The 27440-nt window shown below is 44.2% G+C and overlaps 1 protein-coding gene across 1 annotated transcript in view; it reads right to left on the reverse strand.

Moving 5' to 3' along the window:
• The window catches only part of RFX7 (regulatory factor X7), a 136374-nt gene extending 114752 nt beyond the window's left edge, over window positions 1–21622 (reverse strand). Inside the window, exon 1 of the mRNA XM_068275497.1 lies at window positions 21019–21622. Coding sequence (XP_068131598.1) covers window positions 21019–21179 — 161 coding nt within the window. The 5' untranslated portion in view covers window positions 21180–21622. The remainder of the gene's footprint in view (window positions 1–21018) is intronic.
• Between the last annotated feature and the right edge of the window lie 5818 nt (window positions 21623–27440).

Consider the following 27440-nt stretch of genomic DNA (forward strand, 5'->3'; position numbering starts at 1 on the left):
TCTCTGGTTCCCTTTAAGAAACATTTTTTGTCTTTTAAATCGATTTTCTCAAAAAAGTACAAGGTCAAAAACATTTTACTTATTCCCACAGAATCAAACTTCAAATTTTCACACGTACAAAATTCAGAGTTATCTATGCAAATGAGCTTGTTGAACAGCTTGTGTAATTGGGCAGTTTTGAGCTGAACATTTCAAAGGGTTATTAATTGTTTTGCAGACTTTACATCAGACTGTCATGGCTGCAGTTCAGAATGTAGTCTTAAAATTAAACCTTTAAACCTAAACTAAAGTTATAAGACTTAGTTATATGTCACGAAGCACTCAAGCAGTTTCCTTCGTTCATGTACAAGCTCTTACTTTTAATAGTGCGGTTTGTGAACACATCATGTGCAGTAAAATATGCTTGTTCACAGCTACGGTGAACATCCAATGCAATGTCAGAAAAAAGGATGCTGGAATGGGGACGTGGGGCACAATGCAGGCCACAGAGAGCTCATATATATTTCTAGCAACACCACATCGTGCTTAATTTTACAATGTATTTTCAATTCAGGTGTTTTTATGCAGGAAATCCATGTTCCTTGTAATAACTTTGACAATAACGGTGACAAAGCATTTCAATTTTCATTGTACTATGTATTCCTAAGAAGGCATGTCCAGATGTGTCAGTATTAGAACTGCTTATTATCATTAATGACCTAAGGTTGAGAAGTTTATCAAATACAAATTCCAAGTAAAGTTAGACATGCAATGAAAGTGCAGTAGTTATTTTAATTCAATACACCGCAGCAACAACCACTTCATAAGGGCTGGTTCAGACAAACTGTTTGCAGGCGTTTTAACGCAACGTTTTGGCTGCAACTTTTTTTGGGATCGAGCAATGTCTCATTCAGCATGGAGCAGTCAGAACCGGCTTTCGCAAACTTTCATGAAAGCCTGGTGGTAGATCCCGGCATCGCGCCTCGTCTTAAAAGCAACATGCTGCTTTCAGAGAAGTTAAACGCCAGAAAACCAGTGTAGGGACCCTGACCGCTAACCTTGAAGGCTTCCCAAAAGCCTTCAAAAGCTGGATTTTAAACATCGGCGCCAAGTAAAGGCTCGGCAGACGTCCAAGTGAACCAGCCCTAAAACATGCAGGGCTAGCCTTTCTACTAATTCAGAGCATTGCCTGCATGTCTGGAAAAATCCCCCAGCATTGAACCTAGTTTGCTTCATTACTGACAAAGAGAGCAGGTGTTTTTGCTGCATTGTTGTTGGTAGTGTCTCAAGTGGGCACCTCCAAATAAAAATGTTAAATACTTACCAAGGTAGAGGGAAGCCTCTGAGTGAAAGGCTTTGCATGTCATCCTGCCCCCCACTGCTGCTCGCTGAGCCACTCTAATACGCAGTCGTGCTCCCTTCCCTGTACAGGGATGGCAACACTGCACAACTCCTGTCTGCACCGATGCAGTAGCATGGAGCTGCTCGTTAGGGAAAAAAGGCCTGCATGAGACTTCATGCTACTGCACAGGTGCAGGCAAGATTTGCACAGGCACAGTGTTGCCACGCTCCTTCACTGAGGAGAGTGCAGGCCACAACTGCAAATCCAACAAGCTCTTGTCATATTTGCTTAGAGGGCCCCAGTGCAGGATCCCACCTATCCAGGACAATGGGGGGAGCCTTAGGACTATCCAGAGACTTTCCTCTGCTAAGGTATGTAGCTTTTATTAAAAATTTTCCTTCAGATTCACTTTAATTTGGACCACATATCTCCATCTGTGCCATCAGTCATTCAGCCTATTAATGGAGAAGAGTAGCCACTCTGCTGTTTGGTATCAGTGTGTTTCAATACTGAACACGGGCTAGAGACAGCAAGCAGACAGAACACAGAAAGAGCAGCGATAAGGCTACATTATAGTGTACATATACAGGATCTTCTCAAAATTAGCATATTGTGATAAAGTTCATTATTTTCTGTAATGTACTGATAAACATTAGACTTTCATATATTTTAGATTCAAATACACACAACTGAAGTAGTTCAAGCCTTTTATTGTTTTAATATTGATGATTTTGGCATACAGCTCATGAAAACCCAAAATTTCTATCTAAAAAAATTAGCATATTTCATCCGACCAATAAAAGAAAAGTGTTTTTAAAACAAAAAAAGTCAACCTTCAAATAATTATGTTCAGTTATGCACTCAATACTTGTTTGGGAATCCTTTAGCAGAAATGACTGCTTCAATGCGGCGTGGCATGGAGGCAATCAGCCTGTGGCACTGCTCAGGTGTTATTAAGGCCCAGGATGCTTCGATAGCGGCCTTAAGCTCATCCAGAGTGTTGGGTCTTGCGTCTCTCAACTTTCTCTTCACAATATCCCACAGATTCTCTATGGGGTTCAGGTCAGGAGAGTTGGCAGGCCAATTGAGCACAGTAATACCATGGTCAGTAAACCTTTTACCAGTGGTTTTGGCACTGTGAGCAGGTGCCAGGTCGTGCTGAAAAATAAAATAACCTCCATAAAGCTTTTCAGCAGATGGAAGCATGAACCCACATTTGAACCAGAAACAGCGGCAGAAGCGCCTGACCTGGGCTACAGAGAAGCAGCACTGGACTGTTGCTCAGTGGTCCAAAGTACTTTTTTTCAGATAAAAGCAACTTTTACATTTCATTTGGAAATCAAGGTGCCAGAGTCTGGAGGAAGACTGGGGAGAGGGAAAAGCCAAAATGTCTGAAGTCCAGTGTCAAGTACCCACAGTCAGTGATGGTCTGGGGTGCCATGTCAGCTGCTGGTGTTGGTCCACTGTGTTTTATCAAGGGCAGGGTCAATGCAGCTAGCTATCAGGAGATTTTGGAGCACTTCATGCTTCCATCTGCTGAAAAGCTTCATGGAGATGAAGATTTCATTTTTCAGCACGACCTGTGTCTTGCTCACAGTGCCAAAACCACTGGTAAATGGTTTACTGACCATGGTATTACTGTTCTCAATTGGCCTGCCAACTCTCCTGACCTGAACCCCATAGAGAATCTGTAGGATATTGTGAAGAGAAAGTTGAGAGACGCAAGACCCAACACTCTGGATGAGCTTAAGGCCGCTATTGAAGCATCCTGGGCCTCCATAACACCTGAGCAGTACCACAGGCTGATTGCCTCCATGCCACGCCGTATTGAAGCAGTCATTTCTGCAAAAGGATTCCCAAACAAGTATTGAGTGCATAACTGAACATAATTATTTGAAGGTTGACTTTTTTTTTGTTTTAAAAACACTTTTCTTTTATTGGTCGGATGAAATATGCTAATTTTTTGAGATAGGAATTTTGGGTTTTCATGAGCTGTATGCCAAAATCATCAATATTAAAACAATAAAAGGCTTGAACTACTTCAGTTGTGTGTATTTGAATCTAAAATATATGAAAGTCTAATGTTTATCAGTACATTACAGAAAATAATGAACTTTATCACAATATGCTAATTTTTTGAGAAGATCCTGTATACACTACACTGAATATACAGTATATTCAATGGTTTGCATCCATATAGCAAAACAAACATACAGGTAGTCCTCGGTTAACGAATGAGATCGGGACTGCCCACTCATTCTTAACCTGAATCTGTCCGTAAGTCGGGACTACCTGTTCTGGCCCGTTGCAAAAGGAAGAATATGGGCAGCGGAAGGTAAATAGAGGCCTACTCACCTGATCCTCGGCGGTAGAAGGTGCCCTCGTGGTGCCCGGAAGGTCCGCAGCCCATCCTCTCGCTTCCTCCATTGTTCCCCGGCGGCTCCTGGCTTCACATGCAGCGCTTAATGACGTAATCAGGAAGAGCCCCCTAGTGGCGGCGATTCCTAATTGCGCCATTATGCGCCGCATGTGAAGCCAGGAGCCGCCAGGGAACAATGGAGGAAGCGAGAGGACAGGCTGCAGACCTTCCGGGCACCACGAGGGCACCTTCTACCGCCGAAGATCAGGTGAGTAGGCCTCTATTTACCTTCCGCTGCCCATATTCTTCCTTTTCAACGGGGCATAACAGGTAGTCCCCGGCGGGCGTGATGTCATGCGACGGGGCGGAGCTATGGTCGCGGCGTTCGTAAGTCGGGTCGTTCGTAACCCGGGGACTACTTGTATTGTAAAGCCAGTTGAGTACTTTTCACTAATACCAGACAGAAATTCAAAACTAAAAAATTATATGCAGAGGTATTTGACTAAAATTGCAATTAATGTTAACTCATTCGGGACCACCCATAGTAAAAACCAGGGCTGTGGAAGACATACCAATTTTGGGGTATCTAGAGTCGGGAAAAAATGCACCGACTCCTTATAAATTTAAACTGTAATTAAAAACCAGCAATAATAAAATGTTCTATATCTCAGATAATAGTCATGATAAATAACTTACATATACAGTAATTTCAGTGCTTAGTCCACAAAATGAAATAAACCAATCAAATAAGCAGTCAACATTTTTAAAGTCAGATATACATATCTGATTGTTACTGTATATTATTATTGATATATAGCAATAGCATCTTCCGATGTGTACACAGGAATCTTTTATATATGATAAATAATATTTATGCTGTAAGAATAAAGAGTCATGTACATTCCTTTGTCGTGCCCCACCCGGCTATTTTTTCATGCCACCCGGCTGGTAAAAAAAATCATGGGGAAATCACGGCTTTTAGATGTACCTACAATTAGATTGCCTATGGCCTGAATAATCTTCTTTGTTCCTGTCTGCACCCTGGAGTGCACCCAAAAGTACTCTTAACAAGAACTGGTTTTGATTTCTATTAAACAGCTACCCTACAGTTATATCCTAAGTTTGTTTAAATTTAAAATGCATCTCTGGCGTTCAAAAAAACAAAACAAAAAACACAGAGGTACACTAAGACTCTGTTCCCACTTGAGCATTGCTAAGTGGAGAGTGAACGGCTCCTATGTTATACATAGGAGCTGTTCACACTTGTCACACTGCCACGGATCCGCTGGATCGGTGGAAGTAAGCGGACCACACTTCTGTGCAGTCCGCTAAAATCCCCAGCCAGGCGGATGTGTTCCCCCATATAGCAAATGGGATAGTGCATCTGCCCCGGCATCTAGCCGCACTGCGGACCATCAGAGCGGACATTATACTGTCCACAAGTTATGAGGAAGACAAGTGAGAATAGAGCCTCATACTTAAAAGTTAGAAAGTCCAAAGACATTGGGCTCTGTTCACAAAACTTCTCATAAATGACTTATTTATCACCTAATTAATAAAAATTAACCTTTCAGTACAATTACAAGCAAATCACTCCAAGTAAGTTGTTCCTGATTAACTTCATTTTAATATTACTTTTCTTCCCTTAATTATATCTTTGCTCTTTGTGAGCTTAAAAACATAACATAGATAAGGTGAAAACAAAGGAAAACCTTGCCCATTGTCTCTTTAAAACGATTCACTAGAATGCCGTAACAGCCAGGTTCTGGTGCAGAAAACGGCCTTTTTCTGCATGGGGGTAGGGATCCACTAACCCGGCTGATATGGGGCTACAATGAATCTTATAATAAGGCAAGACATAGAACATGCAGGTAGTCCCCGATTTACGAACGGCCGACTTACAACTGACCCGCCGATACGAACGGCATGGATTCTGTGTTTCCATGGGAATAAGTAAAAAAAAATTCAAATTGGACTTGGTTTTTGAGAAAATCGATTTTTAAACAAATCAAAGAAAAAATGGCTTGTATAAAGCAGGTACAGAGGGCAAAGGTGACACAGAGGGGGACACTGGAGGCACAGAGGAGGTACAGGGGACAGAGGTAGCACATTGTTCCAACTTAAGAACGGATTAAGCTTAAGAACGAACCTACAGTCCTTATCTCGTTTGTTAACTGGAGACTACCTGTATATATTACGCTTTTGTCCTCATGGACTCAAAGCGCCAGAGCTGCAGCCACTAGGCTGTCTCAGTGTTAGGGAGTCTTGCCCAAGGTCTCCTCACTGAATAGATGCTGGCTTACTGAACAGGAAGAGCAGAGATTTGAACCCAGGTCTCCTTAAGTACACCATCCAGCCACTGCTGGATATATTATACAGACAACATGCTGGGGCATTCATGTCGGCAATGACTGGCTGACAGGGAACAGCCCGGCGGATCGCTCAAACTCACTCTTATCAAACGAACGATAGTCAGTACACACGCCCGATTTAGCAGGCGAACGACGGAACGAAGGGACGTTCAAACGACCCGTCGTTCGCGGAAATCCGACGTGTGTATGGGCCTTTAGAAGCTAACAATTCCTAACTGTGTACACAAGAGCCCTGCATCCATCGCATTGATTGATACCGAAATGACCATAGGCTTAGCCTGACCTTAGTTATGTAGCGTTTAACTTAATGTTTTTGGCAATTAAATAAGCATAACTAGATGCTCTGACTGGGAAGATAATTTGTCTGCTGATTTACACTGTGTAACTGTCGGGCATAAAATGAAAAATCTATTTTTTATTTTTATCTGGTAAACAAGTAATAAAGTGCTAACCAGGCAATCCAAAAGATAAAAATCACTCTTACTTTTCTTGTTGATAAATGATCATTCCCCAGTTTACTTGACTCTTATTTGGTACATTGCCGCAAAAAGGAAGGGCATGCTGTTTTTGTTTTTTTTTTTGGCTTCTTTACTTTCCTCAGACTTAACTAATGCAGCCTGATTGTCTGAAGCCTCTTTCCCCCCACCACACATCTGTTCCTCTCTGATTGGCCAACATGCTGAGACAATGCACTTTCTATTGCAGAGCTGGGTGGGAGTGGCTGAAGGCAGGAGGGAGGGAGGGCAATGCATACACAATCAGGAAGAGCACAGTAAGGGAGGAAATAACATCAGGATTGACTTCAAGATAGACCCAGTTAAAATGGAGAATCCGAGAAAGGATTTTCTCTGTTTTTACTATAGATAAAAAAAAAAAAAAACACTAAAATCTAAATGGGACAGTGTAATACATATTATGTAAGTAGAGCAAGTATTTATCTACTTATATATGTGGGGGTTTTTTCGAAGATAGTATGGCTGACAGCTCCTCTTTAAAGGAAACCTGAAGTGAGAGGGATAAGGAAGCGGTCATGTATTTCTGTTTAAACAATGCAAATTGCCTGGCTGTCTGTATCATCTGGATCTAGTGGCTCCCAACAAATTTTGATTAGCCAATTTTACCACCTCCATGTAGTGTGAGAGCTTACCTACACAATCAGTGTATAGTCTTCACAATATGTTGGACCTCATACTACACTAAAGTGGTAAAACTGGCCAATCAAAATTGGATGTGTGTACGAACCTTAATACTTTTAGTCAAAGACCATGATCAGGCATACAGGTCACACTGAAGTTTGACAAGATTAGCTGGGGGATTGTACAGCGGCATCCCTGCACTGCCACATCACTAGACTCCAGGGTAGCCACGTTCTGTTGCTATGCAGGGAAGGAGGGCCAACAGGGTGGTGCATGAGAGGTGTCACATGGTGGGTGGGTGGAGTGAGTGAGAAGAAGAATGCTATCAGCCAGTGCTTGCTGAGGAGATCTGCCCAGCTGATCTCTGGCCGAGGTACTCGTTCTAGATTTCATCTAGCCGCTGTATAAGGCTTAAAGAGACTCCGTAACAAAAATTGCATCCTGTTTTTTATCATCCTACAAGTTCCAAAAGCTATTCTAATGTGTTCTAACTTACTGCAGCACTTTCTACTATCACAGTCTCTGTAATAAATCAATGTATCTTTCCCCTGTCAGACTTGTCGGCCTGTGTCTGGAAGGCTGCCAAGTTCTTCAGTGTTGTGGTTCTGCTATGAACTCCTCCTTTCAGGCCCCTCTCTGCACACTGCCTGTGTGATATTTAGATTAGTGTAGCTTCACTCTGCTCTCTTATCTTTTACAAGCTGGATAAATCGTCCTCTGAGCTGGCTGGGCTTTCACATACTGAGGAAATTCAGACAAGGGCAAAGCTGTTTGCAGGAAGAAAAGAGCAGCCTGAAACTTCAGTGCATGAGAGATGCAGGGTGAAAGAAACACACAAATGATCTCTTGAGATTCAAAAGGAATGCTGTATACAGCCTGCTTGTGTATGGACGTATTTTCTATGTGTGGACATACTGTACATCAACCTACTTCCTGTTTTGGTGGCCATTTTGTTTGTTTATAAACAAACTTTTTAAAACTGTTTTTAACCACTTTTAATGCGGCGGGGAGCGGCGAAATTGTGACAGAGGGTATTAGGAGATGTCCCCTAACGCACTGGTATGTTTACTTTTGTGCGATTTTAACAATACAGATTCTCTTTAACAATGACAGAACTCAGGCATGTCTTAACTGCAGCTAAACATAAAAAAAATGGGACTAAAGCCCCATACACATGCTAGATTTAAGTCGGTTGAGGCAGCGGACAATGACTGCATCTACTGATAATCTAATGGGCGATAGTTAGGGCTCGTCGAGTTCTGGCTCACTACATGACATCACATCTGCGCCACTCCATCGGCCCTCTGCCCCAGCACATTGCAATAGAATGCATTGACAGTCTGTAGGCTGACTATGCGTCTGTACAGCTTCGGCCCAGAGATGTCAGAGGGATTAGGTTCTAATTCCGGTTGGGCAACATCAATTTATTGTGCATATGGGCCTAAAAAAAAAAAAAAAAAAAAAATGTTGTAACTGAAATAGATATCCCACTTGGGAGATTTAAAGAGGAACTGTCGCAAAAATATTAAAGTTTAAAACATACAAAGAAGTACATTTCTCCCAGAGTAAAATGAGCCATAAATTCCTTTTCTCCTATGTTGCTGTCACTTACAGTAGGTAGTAGAAATCTGACATTACCGACAGATTTTGGACTAGCCCATCTTCTCGTAGGGGAGTTCTCAGGGTTTTCTTTATTTTTAAAAGCACTTAGTGAATGGCAGTTGCTCCGTCCAACTGCCAAAATAGTGTGCAGCAAGCAGGGAGGATGGACAGCATCTTTGTATCATTTTCAGGGAATGTTTTCATAAACAATAAAGGCCATGCTGAGAATCCCCCATGAAAACATGGACTAACCCAAAAACTGTGGGTAATGTCAGATTTCTACTACCTACTGTAAGTGACAGCAACATAGGAGAAAAGTAATTTATGGCTCATTTTACTCTGGAAAAAAAATATACTTCTTATTTGTCTATGTTTGCACATATTTTAAATTTTACAATTTTTCGCCATAGTGAGAGAAATGTACCGTATTTTTCGGACTATAAGACGCACCCAAGTTTAGAGCATAAAAATCATAGGGAAAAAAATTATACTAACCCTGGTAGGTCCATGGTCCAGGAGCATCTTGTATATGTTCCGCCCCAATTATTGTCCCCCTTGTGCCTTCCTTGTACATCTTGTGTCCTTATTTCCTCCTGTATCCCCCATGTCCTCCTCTGTCCCCCTGTTCCTGCGTACTCTGTCCTCCAATGGCTTCTCTGATAAAATGACAGAAACTGCAAACTATTACCATTCACTAATTAGCTCCTTTAGCAGCTCTTCAGCTGAGTCCTGTCTATAGCAGCAGATCGCAGAGAAATCAGACTCTCAGCTGGCTGGCCACTAGTATGTTCGCATCCTAATATGGAGAGGGAAGACAGTGCTACCAGGAGGGTGCCTTGCTGGAGAGATGCTGCTTTTCATTACCAATGCCAGCAGGTGGCTTCCAGCATTCTGTGTCCCTTCCACCTGTCCTTGGCCCCCTTGGGTATCGCTGTGTACATTGTCCCCCCTCTGGTGTCTGCTTCCCCCTGCCTATCATCCCCTCTGGTATACACTGTCCCTCCCCTCTGGTGTCTGCTTCCCCCTGCCTATCATCCCCTCTGGTATACACTGTCCCTCCCCTCTGGTGTCTGCTTCCCCCTGCCTATCATCCCCTCTGGTATACACTGTCCCTCCCCTCTGGTGTCTGCTTCCCCCTGCCTATCATCCCCTCTGGTATACACTGTCCCTCCCCTCTGGTGTCTGCTTCCCCCTGCCCATCATCCCCTCTGGTATACAATGTCGTCGTCCCCCCCCCTCTGGTGTCTGCTGCCCCCTGCCCATCATCCCCTCTGGTGTACACGCCCCCCCCTTCTGTGTCTGCTGCCCCCTGCCCATCATCCCCTCTGGTGTACACGCCCCCCCCTTCTGTGTCTGCTGCCCCCTGCCAATCATCCCCTGTGGTGTACACTGCCCCCCCCTCTGTGTCTGCTGCCCCCTGCCCATCATCCCCTCTGGTGTACACTGCCCCCCCCCCTCCGTGTCTGCTGCCCCCTGCCCATCATCCCTTCTGATATACACTTGCCTCCCACTCTGGTGTCGCTGTCCCCCATACCCCTCTGCTGTCCTCTGCCTCTTTAACATAGATAACAAGACCTCTGCAGATTACCAGCAAGTACCAGTATATACACACCAAGAAAAGTGGCCACACACACACTTCACATATCCCTCCTCCGCTTGTGTCCTTTGCCCCCCGACAGAGAATGATGCATGTTACCGGCAAGTACCGGTATATGCACACCAAGAGAAGTGGCCACACAGCTTCACATATACCTCCTCCGCTCCGGTGTCCTTTTCCCCCTGACAGAAAACGCTACAGATGACTGGCAAACACGGAAAGGAGCCACGCAGCTTCAGAACACAATGCCCAATCAGGCAGGGGGCACTGCGCGAGACGGCCAATCACAGCCTTCCCGATAGTCTGGTGGGCGGGACAAGGCCTCTATCATCAGGGCTCGTGATTGGGAGTAAGCAGTGAGCTGAGAGCGCTGTGATTGGCCATCTCGCGTAGCGCCCCCTGCCTGATTGGGCATTGCATTTTGAAGCTGTGTGGCATCTTTCCGTGATTGTGAAAAAACTTGCCGGTTACCTGTAGCGTTCTCTGTCGGGGGGCAAAGGACACCGGCGTGCACGAGGTATATGTGAAGCTGTGTGGCCACTTCCCTTGGTGTGTATATACCGGTACTTGCCGGTAACATGCAGCGGTTTCCGTATCTATGTTAAAGGGAAATAGGACAGCAGAGGGGTCACGGGGGATGGGGGACAGTGATAACAGGGAGGGGGGGACAGTGTACACCAGAGGGGATGATGGGCAGGGGACAGCAGGCACCCGAGGGGACAAGGGGAAGGACAGGGGCAGTCACAAAATTTAGTATTCGGACTATAAGACGCACCAACTTTTCCCCCCCCACTTTTGGGGAAGAAAAAGTGCGTCTTATAGTCCGAAAAATACGGTACTTATTTGTATGTATTTTAAATTTTAAGATTTTTGTTCCTCTAAGTCCTGTGCTGCTGACAATTACAACAATTAGGAAAATACCTCCCAGGGAAATAGCAACCTGACAGTTTGAAACCCATCTCTAGGACACAAAAAATGTAAAAAAAAAAAATGGGCAAGTTCCTTTTAAAGAGGAACTCCAGTGAAAATAATGTAGTAAAAAAGTGCTTAATTTTTTACCATAATTATGTATAAATGATTTAGTCAGTGTTTGCTCATTGTAAAATCTTTCCTCTCCCCGATTTACATTCTGACATTACATGGTGACATTTTTACTGTGGGCAGGTTATGTAGCTGCTCCTAGCTGTTTTGGCTGTTAGAGACAGCTGTAAACAGGTAATTCCTGTCTGTGAACATTGTTACATTGTGGTAGTTTGCCCAGAGTACCGCGGTACTCAGAGCTTCTTGTGGGAGGGGTTTCAGCACAAAATCAGTCATACAGCACCCCCTGATGGTCTGTTTGTGAAAAGCATTATATTTCTCATGTAAAAGGGGGTATCAGCTACTGATTGGGATAAAGTTCAATTCTAGGTTGGAGTTTCTCTTTAAATGCTTATTAGGTTGTTTTTATACTACACGTTCAAATTGAAACATTTGATTGGAATGCTACAGTATATGTGAAATCTCTAAAGCAGAGTTAACACTTTTTCAATCGCATATTGCAGGACCCCGAATTTCACACTGTACCATGCACGTGGTAGCAAGTAGCACATTTCTAAAAAGTAGCAGCCAGATCACTATTTTAGCGTTTCTCTCTGCACCAGTATAAAAAAATGTTTTTTTTTCTTTATAAAAAACACCTCCTAACAGCAGGGATTTTAGGATGAACAAGACTTGATCTTTAAAGCGAAACTGTACTGAGTAAAATTATTCAAAATAAACACATGAAGTAACTTCAAATGAACATTACATAGTTACCTTGCCATCAGTTCCTCTCAGAAGCTCACCATTTTCTTCTGACAATAATCCCTTCCAGTTCTGACAACATTTTGTCAGAACTGAAATATATCAGTTGCTGTCAGTTACAGCTGAGAGGAGAACTGATGTGTCCATGTTTCCCTATGGCTCAAATGGGCGATATTACAGTTTAACTGTGTTCTGACCAGGAAGCTGTTATGGGGTAATGGCCATTTTCAAAATGGAGGACAGAGAATTCCATTAATCACAGTGGACATGCAGGACACAGGAGAGTAGAAAGAGATTGAGGAGTAGACTACACAGCAGGTAAGTATGACTTGTGTACCGTTATTTTGACTTTTAATTTTCAGTACAGGTTTTCTTTAAAAAGACACCATATAACAGGCAATTAGTAGATATTCCTATTCTCCATGCCAGCCTACATGGCAATGAGATTTTTCAAAAAGAAAACATACATTAGTTAAAGGCAGGAGGTGTGACTGATTTAATGTTACAATTAAAATATTTTTGCCGGATATTTCCTTGACTCGGAGTCCGATATAGTGGTGACTTAAAGAACAAGTGTAGTGAGAAGAATATGGAGGCTGCCATGTTTATTTCCATTTAACCAATACCTGTTGCCTGGCAGCCTAGCTGGTTTATTTGGCTGCAGTAGTGTCTTAACCCCCTTGACGGTACGCAGTTTCTGAGCCTGCGTCCGCCGGGAGGTTTTTTGCCTAAAATTTATGTCTTAAATGCTTTAGCTAGCATTTCGCTAGCTAAGCATATGGCCAAAGTTGCTCCGGTCCTCCCATGCCCGCCGATCGCCGCCGGCTATACGTACCTCGCCACGATCAGCGCAGTTTCCCAATCGGCTTCCGGCGTTGGTATGGCGACGATCGGAGATTTCAAATGTATGCATTTAAAAAATATTAGTAATACACCCTCTTCACATGCATATTAAAAACGTTCAGACCCTTAGGTAACTATGCTTTGTTTTTTATTCTAATTTTATGGAACCAGGGCTGTAGAGTCGGTACAAAAATCCATCAACTCCGACTCCTCAGATTAGGATTCCACCTACTCCGACTCCTCTAATTTGCATATTACAATCTTGTTGATTGAAAGTATGCAACATGAAATGCATCTCTTAACTGCCAACGCTAATGCTTCATACACACTTGAGATAAAAGTCTTTGGAAAAGACAAGATCACAGACCAATTTTACCCCCTTCCATGTAGTATGAGAGCCATACTCTACACAGTCTATTCTATGGAGCTGCACTCCCCGTCAGATAAAATCTTTGCAGGATGCTGCACACAAAGATGCCCGTACACACTCAAAAGATAATAATAATAATAATCTGAACATTTGTATAGCGCTTTTCTCCTGTCGGACTCAAAGCGCTCAAGAGCTGCAGCCACTGGGACGCGCTCAAGAGGCCACCCTGCAGTGTTAGGGAGTCTTGCCTTTAACTCCTTACTGAATAGGTACTTGACCTAGCCAGGATTCGAACCCTGGTCTCCCATGTCAAAGGCAGAGCCAAGATCATTATCTGCAAAAGATCTGTTCCTGCAAAAGATCCGTTCCTGCAAAATGCATTCATACTCTATATCTGCAGATCCTCATACACACCTAGTTTAACAGACAATCATCTGCAGATCATCTGCAGATCAGATCCACCAGGATGGATTTTCAGATCTGCAGATGACGTCTGTTAAACAAGGTGTGTATGATGATCTGCAGATCTCATAGACTATGAATGCATTTTGCAGGAATGGATCTTTTGCAGGAACAGATCTTTTGCAGATAATGATCTTTTGAGTGTGTGCGGGCATCTTTGTGTGCAGCATCTTGCAAAGATTTTATCTGATGGGGAGTGCAGCTCCATAGAAAAGACTGTGAAGGTATGGCTCTCATACTACATGGAATGGGGTAAAATTGGTCTGTGATCTTGCCTTTTCCAAAGACTTTTATCTCAAGTGTGTATGAAGCATTAGGAATTTTAAAAGACAACTGAAGTGAGAGGGCTATAGAGGCTTCCATATGTATTCCCTTTTAAAGGGAACATTAACTGAACGGGGAGGTAAAGAGTTTCACTTACCTGGGGCTATTATCAGCCCCCTGCAGCAGTCCTGTGCCCTCGGAGCCGCTCTGGAATCCTCCGGTCCCCCGCTGTCACTTAGTTTCGTTTTAGACGACTCACTAGTCGGCCGGCCGTCATGCGTATTATTGGACGCATTCCCTACTGCAATTAGCGCTGTTGCGGACCGCAACGCGTACAAAAATACGCATTGTCGCATTCCGATCTTTGTACGCGTTGCGGTCCGCAACAGCGCTAATTGCAGTAGGGAATGCGTCCAATAATACGCATGGCAGCCGGCCGACTGGTGAGTCGTCAAAAACGAAACTAAGTGACAGCGGGGGATCGGAGGATTCCAGAGCGGCTCCGAGGGCACAGGACTGCTGCAGGGGGCTGGTAATAGCCCCAGGTAATTGAAACTCTTTACCCCCGGTTCAGTTAAGGTTCCCTTTAAACAATACCAGTTACCTGGATATATGGCGGATCTTCTACCTCTAATACTTTTACTCATAGACTAAAACTAGTCCTTGGTAAGAGTACTTGTAGAAGGTACAGACAGGAACAAAGAACATCTATCAGGCCCTAGGCAATGTAACTGTGGGTACATGTAAGAGTGATGTGCAGGTACTCTGCAGGAGAATGAGGGGATCCTTCCTGCATTACACATTCTTCATGTACAATCTGAACCAAGTTTATGGGTGATAGACAACACCTCTGTGTTCAATGTGCACAACATTCTCAGTGGATTCCCTGCAGCTTTGTGGGGAGTGCATATGTAGAGTATAGAAATACTGTGCAACAAAGTAAACCTGAGATAGATGAAAGTTTTATACATACATGGGGCTTCCTCTAGCCCCCTTCATGCTAATCAGTCCCTCGCTGTCCTCCTCCGCCACCTGGATCTTCTGCTATGGGTCCAGGTACTTGAGCCAATCGGGCTTAGTGCACATGCACACACTACACCGCCAGGAACGTACTACACCTGCGCAGCACTATTGCGCAGGTGCAGAATGCTCCTGGCTGGGGGAGCGGCACGTGGGCGGACTGCGCTGACTGGCTGAATTACCGGGACTCATAACAAAAGATCCAGGTGGCAGAGGAGGACAGCAAGGGACTGAAGGAAGCCTCAGGTATGTATAAAAAAAAAAAAAAAAAAACCTTTACTTTTCATCCGTCTCAGGTACCCTTTAATTTGTAGTCACCAAACCAAATTTCAACAACATATCAAATTATTTGATTTCATGAGCAAAGGGAGTGCATATATTTGCATAAACCAGTATCAGCGCAGAATTATTTCCATCTCATTGACCATCTCCATTAGTGACACGGCTACACATCTTTATTCTTACAGCATTGATGTTATTTAGTATATATAAGAGATTCCTGTGTACACATCATATATACAGTCACAATCAGATATGTATCTCTGTCTTTAAAAATATGGGGACTGTTTTATTGAAGCAGCACAAGTAACTATTTTTTTGATTGGTTTATTTCTTTTTGTGGACTAAGCAGAGCTATAACCAGGGCTGTGGAGTCGGAGTCGAGGAGTCGGGGCAATTGTGGACACCCGTAGTTGGAGTCGTTGATTTCAGAAACTGAGGAGTCGGAGTTGGGAGTCTGATGATTTTTGTACAAAATCCACAGCCCTGTTAAAGGGAACCTAAACTGAGAAGGATATGGATTTTTCCTTTTAAAATAATACCAGTTGCCTGACTCGCCTGCTGATCCTGTGTCTCTAATACTTTTAGCCACAGCCCCTGAACAAGCATGCAGATCAGGTGCTCTGACTGAAGTCAGACTGGATTAGCTGCATGCTTGTTTCAGGGTGTGATTCAGCCACTATTGCAGCCACAGAGATCAGCTGGACTGCCAGGCAACTGGTATTGTTTAACAGGAAACATCCACATCACTCTCAGTTAAGGTTCCCTTTAAGTATTAGACTAAGGAGTCGGAGTCGAGGAGTCGGAGCCATTTTGGGTACCCCGGAGTCGGAGACGTGGTTTCATAAACCGAGGAGTCCGAGTTGGAAGATTTTTGTACCGACTCCACAGACCTGGCCATTACTGTATATATAAATTATATATGATGACTTATCTGAGAAATAGAACATTTTATCATATTTCCTATTTTAGTTACAGTTTAAATTCAGTAGGAGTTGGAGTCGGTGCATTTTTCCCCGACTGCAGGTACCCAAAAACTGCCCCGACTCCGACGCCACAGCCCTGTTTGGAACTATGTTCCCATTCATTGATATCCGGGGTAACGAAGGGTGGCGGGAGCACGCAGACGCACGCAACAGCACGGCAGCAGCCGCCTGGACGTGACAATCACAACAGTCAGCAGGAATGGTTAAAGAGACACTGAAGCGAAAAAAAAATATGGTATAATGAATTGGTTGTGTAGTACGGATCCAATGTTGTCCTGTTTTGGGTACTTTTCACTGAAAAAGGTTACCATTATAAAGTATGTATCAGCAATGATCCATTCACCATTTATACATTACACATATACATACACACATTAGGGCCATATACAATTAATTTTTTCTCCTGATTTTTCTCCTAGGACAGTGATGGCTAACCTTTGCACTCCAGCTGTGGTGGAACTACAAGTCCCATGAGGCATTGCAATACTCTGACAGCTCTAAGCATAACTCAGGGAGGCAGAGGCATGATGTGATTTGTAGTTTTGTCACAGCTGGAGTGCCAAGGTTAGCCATCACTGTCCTAGGAGATCATTTTCATCTTCTATTTTCAGTAACTTTTCAGCACTTTGCAATTGAAAAAGTACAAAAAAGTAAAGGAAAGAGCACTTATTATTTTGAGTATTTTCTTGCTTGCTGGTGGTTTAAAAGGAATTTTATTGGCAAGCTTAAAAATATCACCGAGGAGAAAACTCAGGAGAAAAAGTGAATTGCATCCATATGCATCCAATTATATTTTAACCTCCCTGGCGTTCTATTAAGATCGCCAGGGCGGCTGCGGGAGGGTTTTTTTTTAATTAAAAAAAAACTGTTTCATGCAGCCAACTGAAAGTTGGCTGCATGAAAGCCCACTAGAGGGCGCTCCGGAAGCATCATTCTGATCGCCTCCGGCGACCAGAATAAACAAGGAAGGCCGCAATGAGCAGCCTTCCTCGTTTTGCTTACATCGTCGCCATAGCGACGAGCGGAGTGACGTCATGGACGTCAGCCGCCTACGATCCAGCCCTTAGCGCTGGCCGGAACTTTTGTTCCGGCTGCGCAGGGCCCGGGCGGCTGGGGGGACCCTCTTTCGCCGCTGCTCGCGGCGGATCGCCGCAGAGCGGCGGCGATCAGGCAGCACACGCGGCTGGCAAAGTGCCGGCTGCGTGTGCTGCTTTTTATTTTGCAAAAATCGGCCCAGCAGGGCCTGAGCGGCGACCTCCGGCGGTGATGGACGGATATATTCGTCCATACCGCTGAGGAGGTTAAGCAACAATTTAGAGTGTGCACAGGTGCTCACGATCATTGTTGCCAAGACAGTTAGTAGTCCATGGTGTTGGACAATGATAATTGCTCCTCCACTACTCTTCTGGGAACTATTACAGTAGAATCCCTTTATAATAAACTCCAAAGGACTGGGAAAAGTAGTTTACTATATCAGAATTGGTCATACATTGTATATTTATACAGATGCATTTGCTGGGACCTGAGGACTGAGTTTACTATATCGAGATTCTACTGTATTGAACTTCCCACAGCAGGGCAACTCCCTTTCCTCTACATAAAACAGGCTTCTCAATAGAGAGCCAAGCAGTGGCAGCAATCATTGATAAACAGTCACCTGAAACTACAGCGAAACCTCAACAAAAATGTAAAGTTTGTATGTATACACGTAGCAGCACTACTACTTTCAGGTGGTTGGTTTAAAAGGAGTAAGTGCTTTGCTGTATGGCAGGGGTTGACAACTACTGTTGTGAATATGCGGTTAGGGCCCACTCACACTTGGGCGATTAGCGGGTGATTCCTGCTAATTGCTGAAGCGCTAGCGCAATAGTTACCCTATGCCAGTGACCTCACTGCTGCCGAACGTGGTCGTTTCGCGATTAGTGGCAATCGCAAAACGTGTTACCTGCAGCATTTTCTCGTGATTCTTAAGCGATTGCGATACAGTGCTTATAAAAGCGCTGATCGCAATCGCTCTGAATCACGAGTGTGTAGGTGATTTTACAGTGCTAATCGCGGTAAAATCACCCACGCAAAAGCGCTACCGTTTAGCCTCTGACAAGTGTGAATGGGCCCTAAGAAAAATATAAATGTGGATCCTGACAAGAGAAAGAGCTATTGGTGTACATCCCAAGATAATCTGCTAGACAAGAGTCCAGAAACTTCCATGAGTAGACCAGTCAGTCTACGAAGCAGGAGACAGTGACAACAGGAGCAAACATTTAGGTTAGGCTCACAGTGCGGTTTCCCTGTAAAAGCAGGAACAGAACAGAAAAGTGTTATCCATGCGTTGCGACGCATACAGCCAATGAAAATTATGCTTCAGTGTCATTGCGCGCATGAAGTGCACTGGGATGCTGTACACAGTTAGACCGCACCGGACACACTATGAGTGTCGCATTGATTTTACACAGTAGTGCGCAAATCCGACTTACAATCCGCCTGCTAGGCTGCACCGCAATGCCCCACTATAAACCTAGCCTCAAAAAAAACAAAAAAGTATCTTTGCTAGCCAGTTGCAACTTAGATGCACTAGCTGTGCGCTTTTAATCTGACCAACCATTGTGTAAAATAATCAAGCATCAAAAAATACATAATTCACCTAACACTGGAAAACGAACGGCACCGGTAACTGCTAAATGTTTTAATGAAAAACATTAACACTGAGTCAACTCTTTGCCCACCTTTTGAGAGATAATGCATCTTTATACTTTCCACTAACAAAGGTCCTCAAGAAATAAATACTTTTTTTTTTTTTATTTGAACAGCTCCCTCGCCTTGAAAATAGGCTACTCTAGTGTCTCAGAGATAAGCATGTGTTGCACAGGCTCATCACAGAGTGCAAGGCTGTAGCTGTACACATGTTTTAGAACATGTGCTCTTCATTAAATACCTTATATGACCTTGACATTGCTAGAATCAGTCACGCTTCTCATCAAAATGTAGCTACCAAAACAGACTGTACAGATGTCTCTTCTGACACTGTATGTCACACGATAAACATATTGCTCTACATGTAAATGGATACATAAAGCAATGAAAAAAGCCAAAAATCCAGGTAAACACTACTAAGAGAAAAAAAGACAGACAGCCAAAGCAGATTATGTTTATTAATTATTAAATGGGTGTGGATGTGTGATCTGGAGTTAAGAGCCCTGTACTTGACTCTACAAGGTCATGAGATCAAGTGCCCCATCACTACTAATCCCGTAAATGTCACTTTAACCATTTCTGTCCATGTAAGATGAAAGCCTGATAAACCATTAAAAATAAACCTAAAGGTCTAAATACAAAGTACATGCATAGCATATACCTTAACAGAGCTTACACTGGAAGCAAATTATTCTAAGTACAGAAAAAATAACTGAACAATAAAACAATCCCACACAGCATTCATCTGCAAAGGAGGCAATTTATCTGCACACTTTAGCACTACTCATATGCATATTTTCATTCATGCTGCAGCAATAACAGATCACTGTTACAATAAGCAAGACTCTGGTCACCAAGAAATGCAAATAATCACCCTCCCAAGCAAAGACATTTTACAGCAGCAATTCTGAGTTTAAAGACATGCTACTAGAATTATAGAGAGATTTGTATGAGAAGAATCACGTTTATAAATAAAACATCTGTATAATAAACAGCTCTGTATGCATGCATGTAATGAGTATCAAAACATAGGTAACAGTAGCCATTTTTTTTTTCAGATACCATACCAAATGCATGGAATGTAAACAGTCTCTATCCAAACCCCAATGCAAAGAATATAGAATCTCTATGAGATGGTGGTACAGGAAAAGCTTCTTTGGATAGCTAGAGCTTCTGCAAATCAATCAAAAACACATCTGCATGGTTATGTGTGCAACCAGTGCTAATAGAAGAAGAAAAATCTAAACAGGTGCGATTTTTATCCATCAGTATTAGACACTCCCACAATGCATCAGTCTAGTGACCTGATGCAAGAAAAAAAATATCTGCCAGCCATTCAGCACATGAGACCGCATCTGACCACCTTTGTTATTCTAGTAAAAATATCTCATCTCATACCAGTGGATAATGCATCCACATGCATTCCAATGATTTGCAGGGATTTCTGATCAGAGGATAAACAAGAAATGTTATCATGCTAAAACAGTATTTAATAAAAAAAACAAATATGGAAAAAATGCAAAGGGATGAAAGACTGAACTAAACCTACATGATAGCAAAAATAGACATAAATATGATGATCGAATACAAGGAGCAGCCATTCCTTGCAGCTGCAAAATAAACACCTCACCTGCCCCTCCTCCAGACATATAAAAAAAACACATCTAGAGCTGCCACAAGCATCCAACTTCTATTTATATACTGCATGTCCCCCCACCCCACTTTGTGAGATGCACCAGCAAGCAGCAAATGAATAATGAGGGTGATCAGGTGAAAAGCAATAGGACGCCCAGCTATTGGGAGAGAAATCCATGCATACATGCAATAATATATGGAATGTGTATGTTATGACATGTATGGGGAATGGAGGAAATAAAATGGTAGATGAATGAATGGCACTGGGAGCAGGGAAGAGGCATGGTACCGCTCACCAGATGGAGTTCTTGATCTTCTGTTGCAGTGCACTGGCCTCTGTCCCTTGCAGTCCTGTCACCAGGGCAGGCAGTGTCCCTGCGGCTGCGGAAGGAGGCAGCTGGGGCTGCTCGGGCCGCTGCTTTTTCGGGGTTTGCTGCTGTTGCTGCTCCTCTGCCATGATGATGATCACTGATGCTGGGCTCAGTGTGTGTATGTGTGAGCAGAGAGGGAGGTGGGGAGGGGTGGAAGCAAGAGGACGGAAGGAGCTCTGCAGACTAGGCCTTTACCCCGACCTCGAGTAAATGGCCTTCCCTTGCCGGGTGGACATGACGGGGCCAGCTAGGGCAGAGGGGGTTGGTGGGGGCAGCTAGAGCCGTGGGGACGCGCGGAGAAGCGTGAGGGGCATGGTAAGGTTACAGGGCCAGGGAGGGGACGTTAGCTGTTGCTAGTCATAGAATGGAGGCTGTTGCAGAACGGAGCCGAAGAAGGGGGGCATTAAGGTGTTGAGAAGGCAGATGTGCCCCCTCCTAACAGCTGCACTCCGGGTAAATCCACCAGCACCTGGTCCCACTGCAGCCGCCTGCAGCCCGCACGGCGCTCACTGGAGAGGAGCGGAGGCTGCACCCGGCTCTGCGCAGGCGCACTGTCCTCCTGACAACAACTACTACACACATCATGCAGGTCACTCACTGACAACAACAGCCAGACTCTGCAGCCGCTTACACCACAGTGGGAATATGGAGAGCTTTCTATGGCATGCTCCAAGTCACAAGCATTTACAGTTTAGCACATTTTTATTATTTGATATTTTGGATGATATCTTTAATGGGGAGTTCCATTAACACATTTGCAAAATCAAGGTTTTCTATGTTACCATATTTTGGCATTTTTATCCTATGTTGGGTTTATGGAAATTTCCCAAGAATCTATTCTTATTATGTTTCATGCCTGAAAATCTTGTTGAGAACAGCACCATGTGATACCTAAAAGGCTAAGTTCACACCATGCATGTTGCATTAACACCTGCACTACAACATGGGCATAAAGCAATGCGCACTCTGGACGTTAAAACGCGCATGCTATTTTTTATAGCAAGAAGATTTCTATGATGAGCTCAGTAACACACTCGTTATCTAGAAAAGCACTAAAAGTTTATTTAGATTATGTGGTCCGATAGGTCTGATAGACCCACTAAGAATCACATATGCTAGCGTTTGGGATTGCTATTAGTAACAATCACTACAGAGCAATTCCCACAGCACTTTAAAACCCCTTTACACTTCCAATGAAAACCTGCATTGCATTACCCTGTTTTACAGCAAAGTAATGCAACAGCAAGGCAAAAGAGCCTAGCACACTTGAAACGACGCATTAGCTGGAGGTGCTCGATCCGCTGGAGAGCCGACGCAGGGGCAACAGGGCGTTACCGGTAGACTTCCGCAACAGGTTAAGTAATGAAGCACGCATGCATGGAGCAACGGAATATGAAGGGGATCCCCGGAAATCCCTGTGACATACTTCCTGTCCAGCAGGAAGTACGTCACTGCTCGCGGGCAGTGACACTATGCTTATGACCATATCGGCTCACTCTGCAACAGGATCATGTTTCTCATTTTGTGCGTTGTGGTGCGATGCAGCGGGGACCGGGCATCGCACCGAAAACACACATCTCAAGTGTAAAACCGGCTAAAGGCATGCGATTTTACATGTTTGTTCCTTCAGGCCAGTTTTAAACTGGTTGTGTCGCAGGAATGAAGCTTCATATGACCCTGCGCCACGGTGCAGCAACAGGGTCATACAGTAGCAATAACAAGTATGTGAATCCTTTGGAATTACTGTATATGGATTTCTGTACAAATTGGTCATACAATGCGGTTATAGAGATTTTGGTAGCCTTAAAGAGACACTGAAGCGAAAAAAAAATTATGATATTATGATTTGTATGTGTAGTACAGCTAAGAAATAAAACATTAAGATCAGATACATCAGTCTAATTGTTTCCAGTACAGGAAGAGTTAAGAAACTCCAGTTGTTATCTCTATGCAAAAAAGCCATTAATCTCTATGACTTTCAAAGTCGTGGAGAGGGCTTTTTTCTGACTTTTATTATCTCAAGTGTTAGTGAACTATTTACTTTTTCTCTGCCAGAGGAGAGGTCATTAGTTCACAGACTGCTCTGAAAGAATCATTTTGAATGCTGAGTGTTGTGTAATCTGCACATATTATAGAATGATGCAATGTTAGAAAAAACACTATATACCTGAAAATAAAAATATGAGAATATGTTCTTTGCTGCTAATCTTCTAGTAATTATTCATAGTACACAACCAATTCACTATGTCATTTTTTTTTCTCGCTTCAGTGTCTCTTTAAGCTGGCCACTAACGGTTCAATTTCTAGCGAAAAATCGTTCGAGCGATCAGAAATTCTGATTGGATTGGCTGTAAATAATCTCAGTTGATAGGCACAATCGATGATGAATGATTATAAAAACAATCGTCCGATTTAATTTTCTTTGAACCAAAATTTGGATTTTCTTGTTGGTCTTGATAGATAGGAAACAATGATTGGTTAGTTGATGGTGTAGTGAACGATTTTTCGTCCGATCAGAATTTCTGATCGCTCAAACGATTTTTCGCTAGAAATTTGACCGTTAGTGGCCACCTTTAGGAGTCCCCCAGGAGAAAACTATTAGATGTAATGCCTGCCGAATATGTTAGCTAGCACTAGGCTAGCTAGTATAGGTGGACAGCACACACTGATCGCCCCCGATCCAGCCACTTGTACATTACCTAGCCTGGTTCCAGCAATCTCTGCAGCCTCCCCGCACAGTTCTGGTCTTCTCTGTGGGGAGGATCGCGACTGCGCAGGACGTCGATGTCATGTACGATCCTCCCCAATGAGAAGACCGGAGCTGTGCGGGGAGGCTACGGCAGTAGCTGGAACCAGGCTGGGCAATGTATAAGCGGCTGGATTGGGGGATCGGGGGGGGGGGTTGCTGGCCACCTATACTAGCTAGCCTAGTGCTAGCTAGCATATTCGGCAGCCATCAAATCTAATACATTTTGCATGGGTTAAAGAGAACCCGAGGCGGAATATTGAAATCTTAATGGGACCCAGAGGCATGTCATGTGCACAATGACATGCCTCTGTGTCTCTATTGCCCCCCCCCCCCCCTGCGCGCTCTGCCGGTACCCCTTAAAATATCGACAGGCTAGCGACAATCTACTAGTGGCTAGCCTGCTTTGTTTACCTGGCACGTGTCAATAATATTTCCAACATCGCCTGCCCAGAGCTGACATATGCCAGGTAGACAAAGCAGACTAGCGACAAGCAGATTGTCGCTAGTCTGGCGATATTTTAAGAGGTACCAGCAGGGGGCTGGCGGCGGCAATAGGGAGACACAGAGGCAATTCATTGGGCACATGACATGCCTCTGGGTCCCATGAATATAATATTCCACCTCAGGTTCTCTTTAAAGAACAAATATTAGGTATAAAATGCCCCCCCCCCCCCCAAAAAAAAAAAACAACAACACATATATAAGTAGATAAATATTTGCTCTACTTACATAACAGTTGTATTGTAGTCTCCACGTTTTGCTTCCTGTTAATCTCCTGCAGTAAAATATGAACAGTGCTGTGGATGGCAGGGACCATCTTGTGTCCTCCGGCTATATCCTTCCCCCCCCCCCCCCCCCCCCCGCATCCCCCTCCTCCCCGCACTGATACTGTGCACATTGGGGAGGAATAAATTCAGCAGCCACAGACTCACCTACTAATGGATCCAAGCGCTGCAGTTCTCCTCTATTCTCTACACAACTGCCGGCAGTAGTGCAGAGAGTATAGAAGGATACTTCAGCACGTGGAACCATTTTTCTGTGAGTCTGTGTGCGCCGCCTTTATCCTTCCCCATTGATCAGTGCGGGGAAGAGAGAGAATGCAGAGGGGGGGGAGGGGCGTGCATATGCCACTGGAGGAGGGGGGCAGAGGACAGTGACAGGAGATGGCCTCTGCCCCCCCCTCCCTGCGCTCTAACAGCGGCTGGACCACCGGAGAGAAGGGGAGACCAGGTGGCCAATCATAGAGGAGAGAAGTGAGTGACAGAGGCTTCAGCCAATCAGGCTGATTCAGCATGCCTGTCACTTCTCTTCTGCGGCCGCGCATACGCTCTTAGAGCCTGAGGGCATGGGGAGAGAAAATCTGCCTGAAAAAAAAAGTGAATGAAAAAGAATGATTTTAATCTTTTGAATTGCCTGGTCAGCAGCCTTTTCACTAATATATCAGCCTGCAATAGAGATTGTATTGTGTATTTTATGCCTAACAGTTACTCTTTAAACAAATACCACACAAATAATTAAATGTGCGCGGTAGTGAGTCTTGCAACACATTCCATAGGCTGTGTGCAAGACGTTTGAGATGCATAGAAGCTGACGGAATTCTGGGTAAGTAACCCCCCCCCCCCCCCCCCCCCATCTTCCATGCACACAGCTGAGACAATTAAGCCTCATTTGAATCACAAACTCGAGTAGGTAACTACTCGTGAGCCCATCACTAGCTCTCAGTATTAGCCAGCAGTCGTATCTTGCTCCTAATATCTTCCAGCAGTCATAGGTGGCCTGGTCAGCAGCCTTTTCACTAATATCAGCCTGCAATAGAGATTGTATTGTGTATTTTATGCCTAACAGTTACTCTTTAAACAAATACCACACAAATAATTAAATGTGCGCGGTAGTGAGTCTTGCAACACATTCCATAGGCTGTGTGCAAGACGTTTGAGACGCATAGAAGCTGACGGAATTCTGGGTAAGTAACCCCCCCCCCCCCCCCGTCTTTCATGCACACAGCTGAGACAATTAAGCCTCATTTGAATCACAAACTCGAGTAGGTAACTACTCGTGAGCCCATCACTAGCTCTCAGTATTAGCCAGCAGTCGTATCTTGCTCCTAATATCTTCCAGCAGTCATAGGTGGCCCCAATATCAGCCAGCAGTCATATCTTGCTTCCAATATCTTCCAGCAGTCATAGGTGGCCCCAGCATTTGCCAGCAGTCATATCTTGCTTCCAATATCTTCCAGCAGTCATGGGTGGCCTCAGCATCAGCCAGCAGTCATATCTTGCTCCCAATATCTTCCAGCAGTCATAGGTGGCCCCAGCATCAGCCAGCAGTCATATCTTGCTTCCAATATCTTCCAGCAGTCATAGGTGGCCCCAGCATCAGCCAGCAGTCATATCTTGCTTCCAATATCTTCCAGCAGTCATGGGTGGCCCCAGCATCAGCCAGCAGTCATATCTTGCTCCCAATATCTTCCAGCAGTCACAGGTGGCCTCAGCATCAGCCAGCAGTCATATCTTGCTCCCAATATCTTCCAGCAGTCATAGGTGGCCTCAGCATCAGCCAGCAGTCATATCTTGCTCCCAATATCTTCCAGCAGTCATAGGTGGCCCCAGCATCAGCCAGCAGTCATATCTTGCTTCCAATATCCTCCAGCAGTCATAGGTGGCCCCAGCATCAGTTAACAGTCATATCTTGCTCCCAATATCTTCCAGTAGTCATAGGTGGCCTCAGCATTAGCCAGCAGTCATATCTTGCTTCCAATATCTTCTAGCAGTCATAAGTGGCCTCAGCATAAGCCAGCAGTCATATCTTGCTTCCAATATCTTCCAGCAGTCATAGGTGGCCTCAGCATCAGCCAGCAGTCATATCTTGCTCCCAATATCTTCCAGAAGTCATAGGTGGCCCCAGTATCATCCAGCAGTCATATCTTGCTCCCAATATCTTCCAGCAGTCATAGGTGGCCCCAGCATCAGCCAGCAGTCATATCTTTCTCCCAATATCTTCCAGCAGTCATAGGTGGCCCCAGGATTAGCCAGCAGTCATATCTTGCTCCCAATATCTTTCAGCAGTTATAGATTGTCCCAAATACTGTTCATCAGTCACAGATAGTCCCCAATATCTGCCAGCAGGCCAGGAGTCATAGGTGGTCCCCAATATATGTAAGCAGTCATAGGTGGCCCCAAATATCTGCTATCATTCATTGATGGTTCCCAATATTTGCTAGCAGTCATAGGTGGCTCACAATATCTGCCAAAAATCATAGGTGGCCAAGATCCCTCCCTCTATTTGTGGTTAGCAAGTACTACAAAGTTGAGGACATACTGTAGGGTAAACAAGAAAGCTGTAACATATTCTGGGGTAAGTTGAAACACAAAAGGGCACTGAAAAGCAAGAACCACAATAGTGAGCAACCCACCCAAAGGGCCAAGTCAAATAGTCCCAGTTCTCCCCTGTGCGAGGAGCAGACTATGTTTGTTTTAATCAGCACTTGACTGGATGTTTGAAATTAACACAGTGAAGCTTTACTGCCTGATTTAATATCAAGAGGGGTAAGGTAGTAAACAATCAACGTCACATGGATATTGATGTCTTACCCCATTTT

This window comes from Hyperolius riggenbachi, chromosome 3, assembly GCF_040937935.1.
Source record: "Hyperolius riggenbachi isolate aHypRig1 chromosome 3, aHypRig1.pri, whole genome shotgun sequence".
Classification (NCBI taxonomy): domain Eukaryota; kingdom Metazoa; phylum Chordata; class Amphibia; order Anura; family Hyperoliidae; genus Hyperolius; species Hyperolius riggenbachi.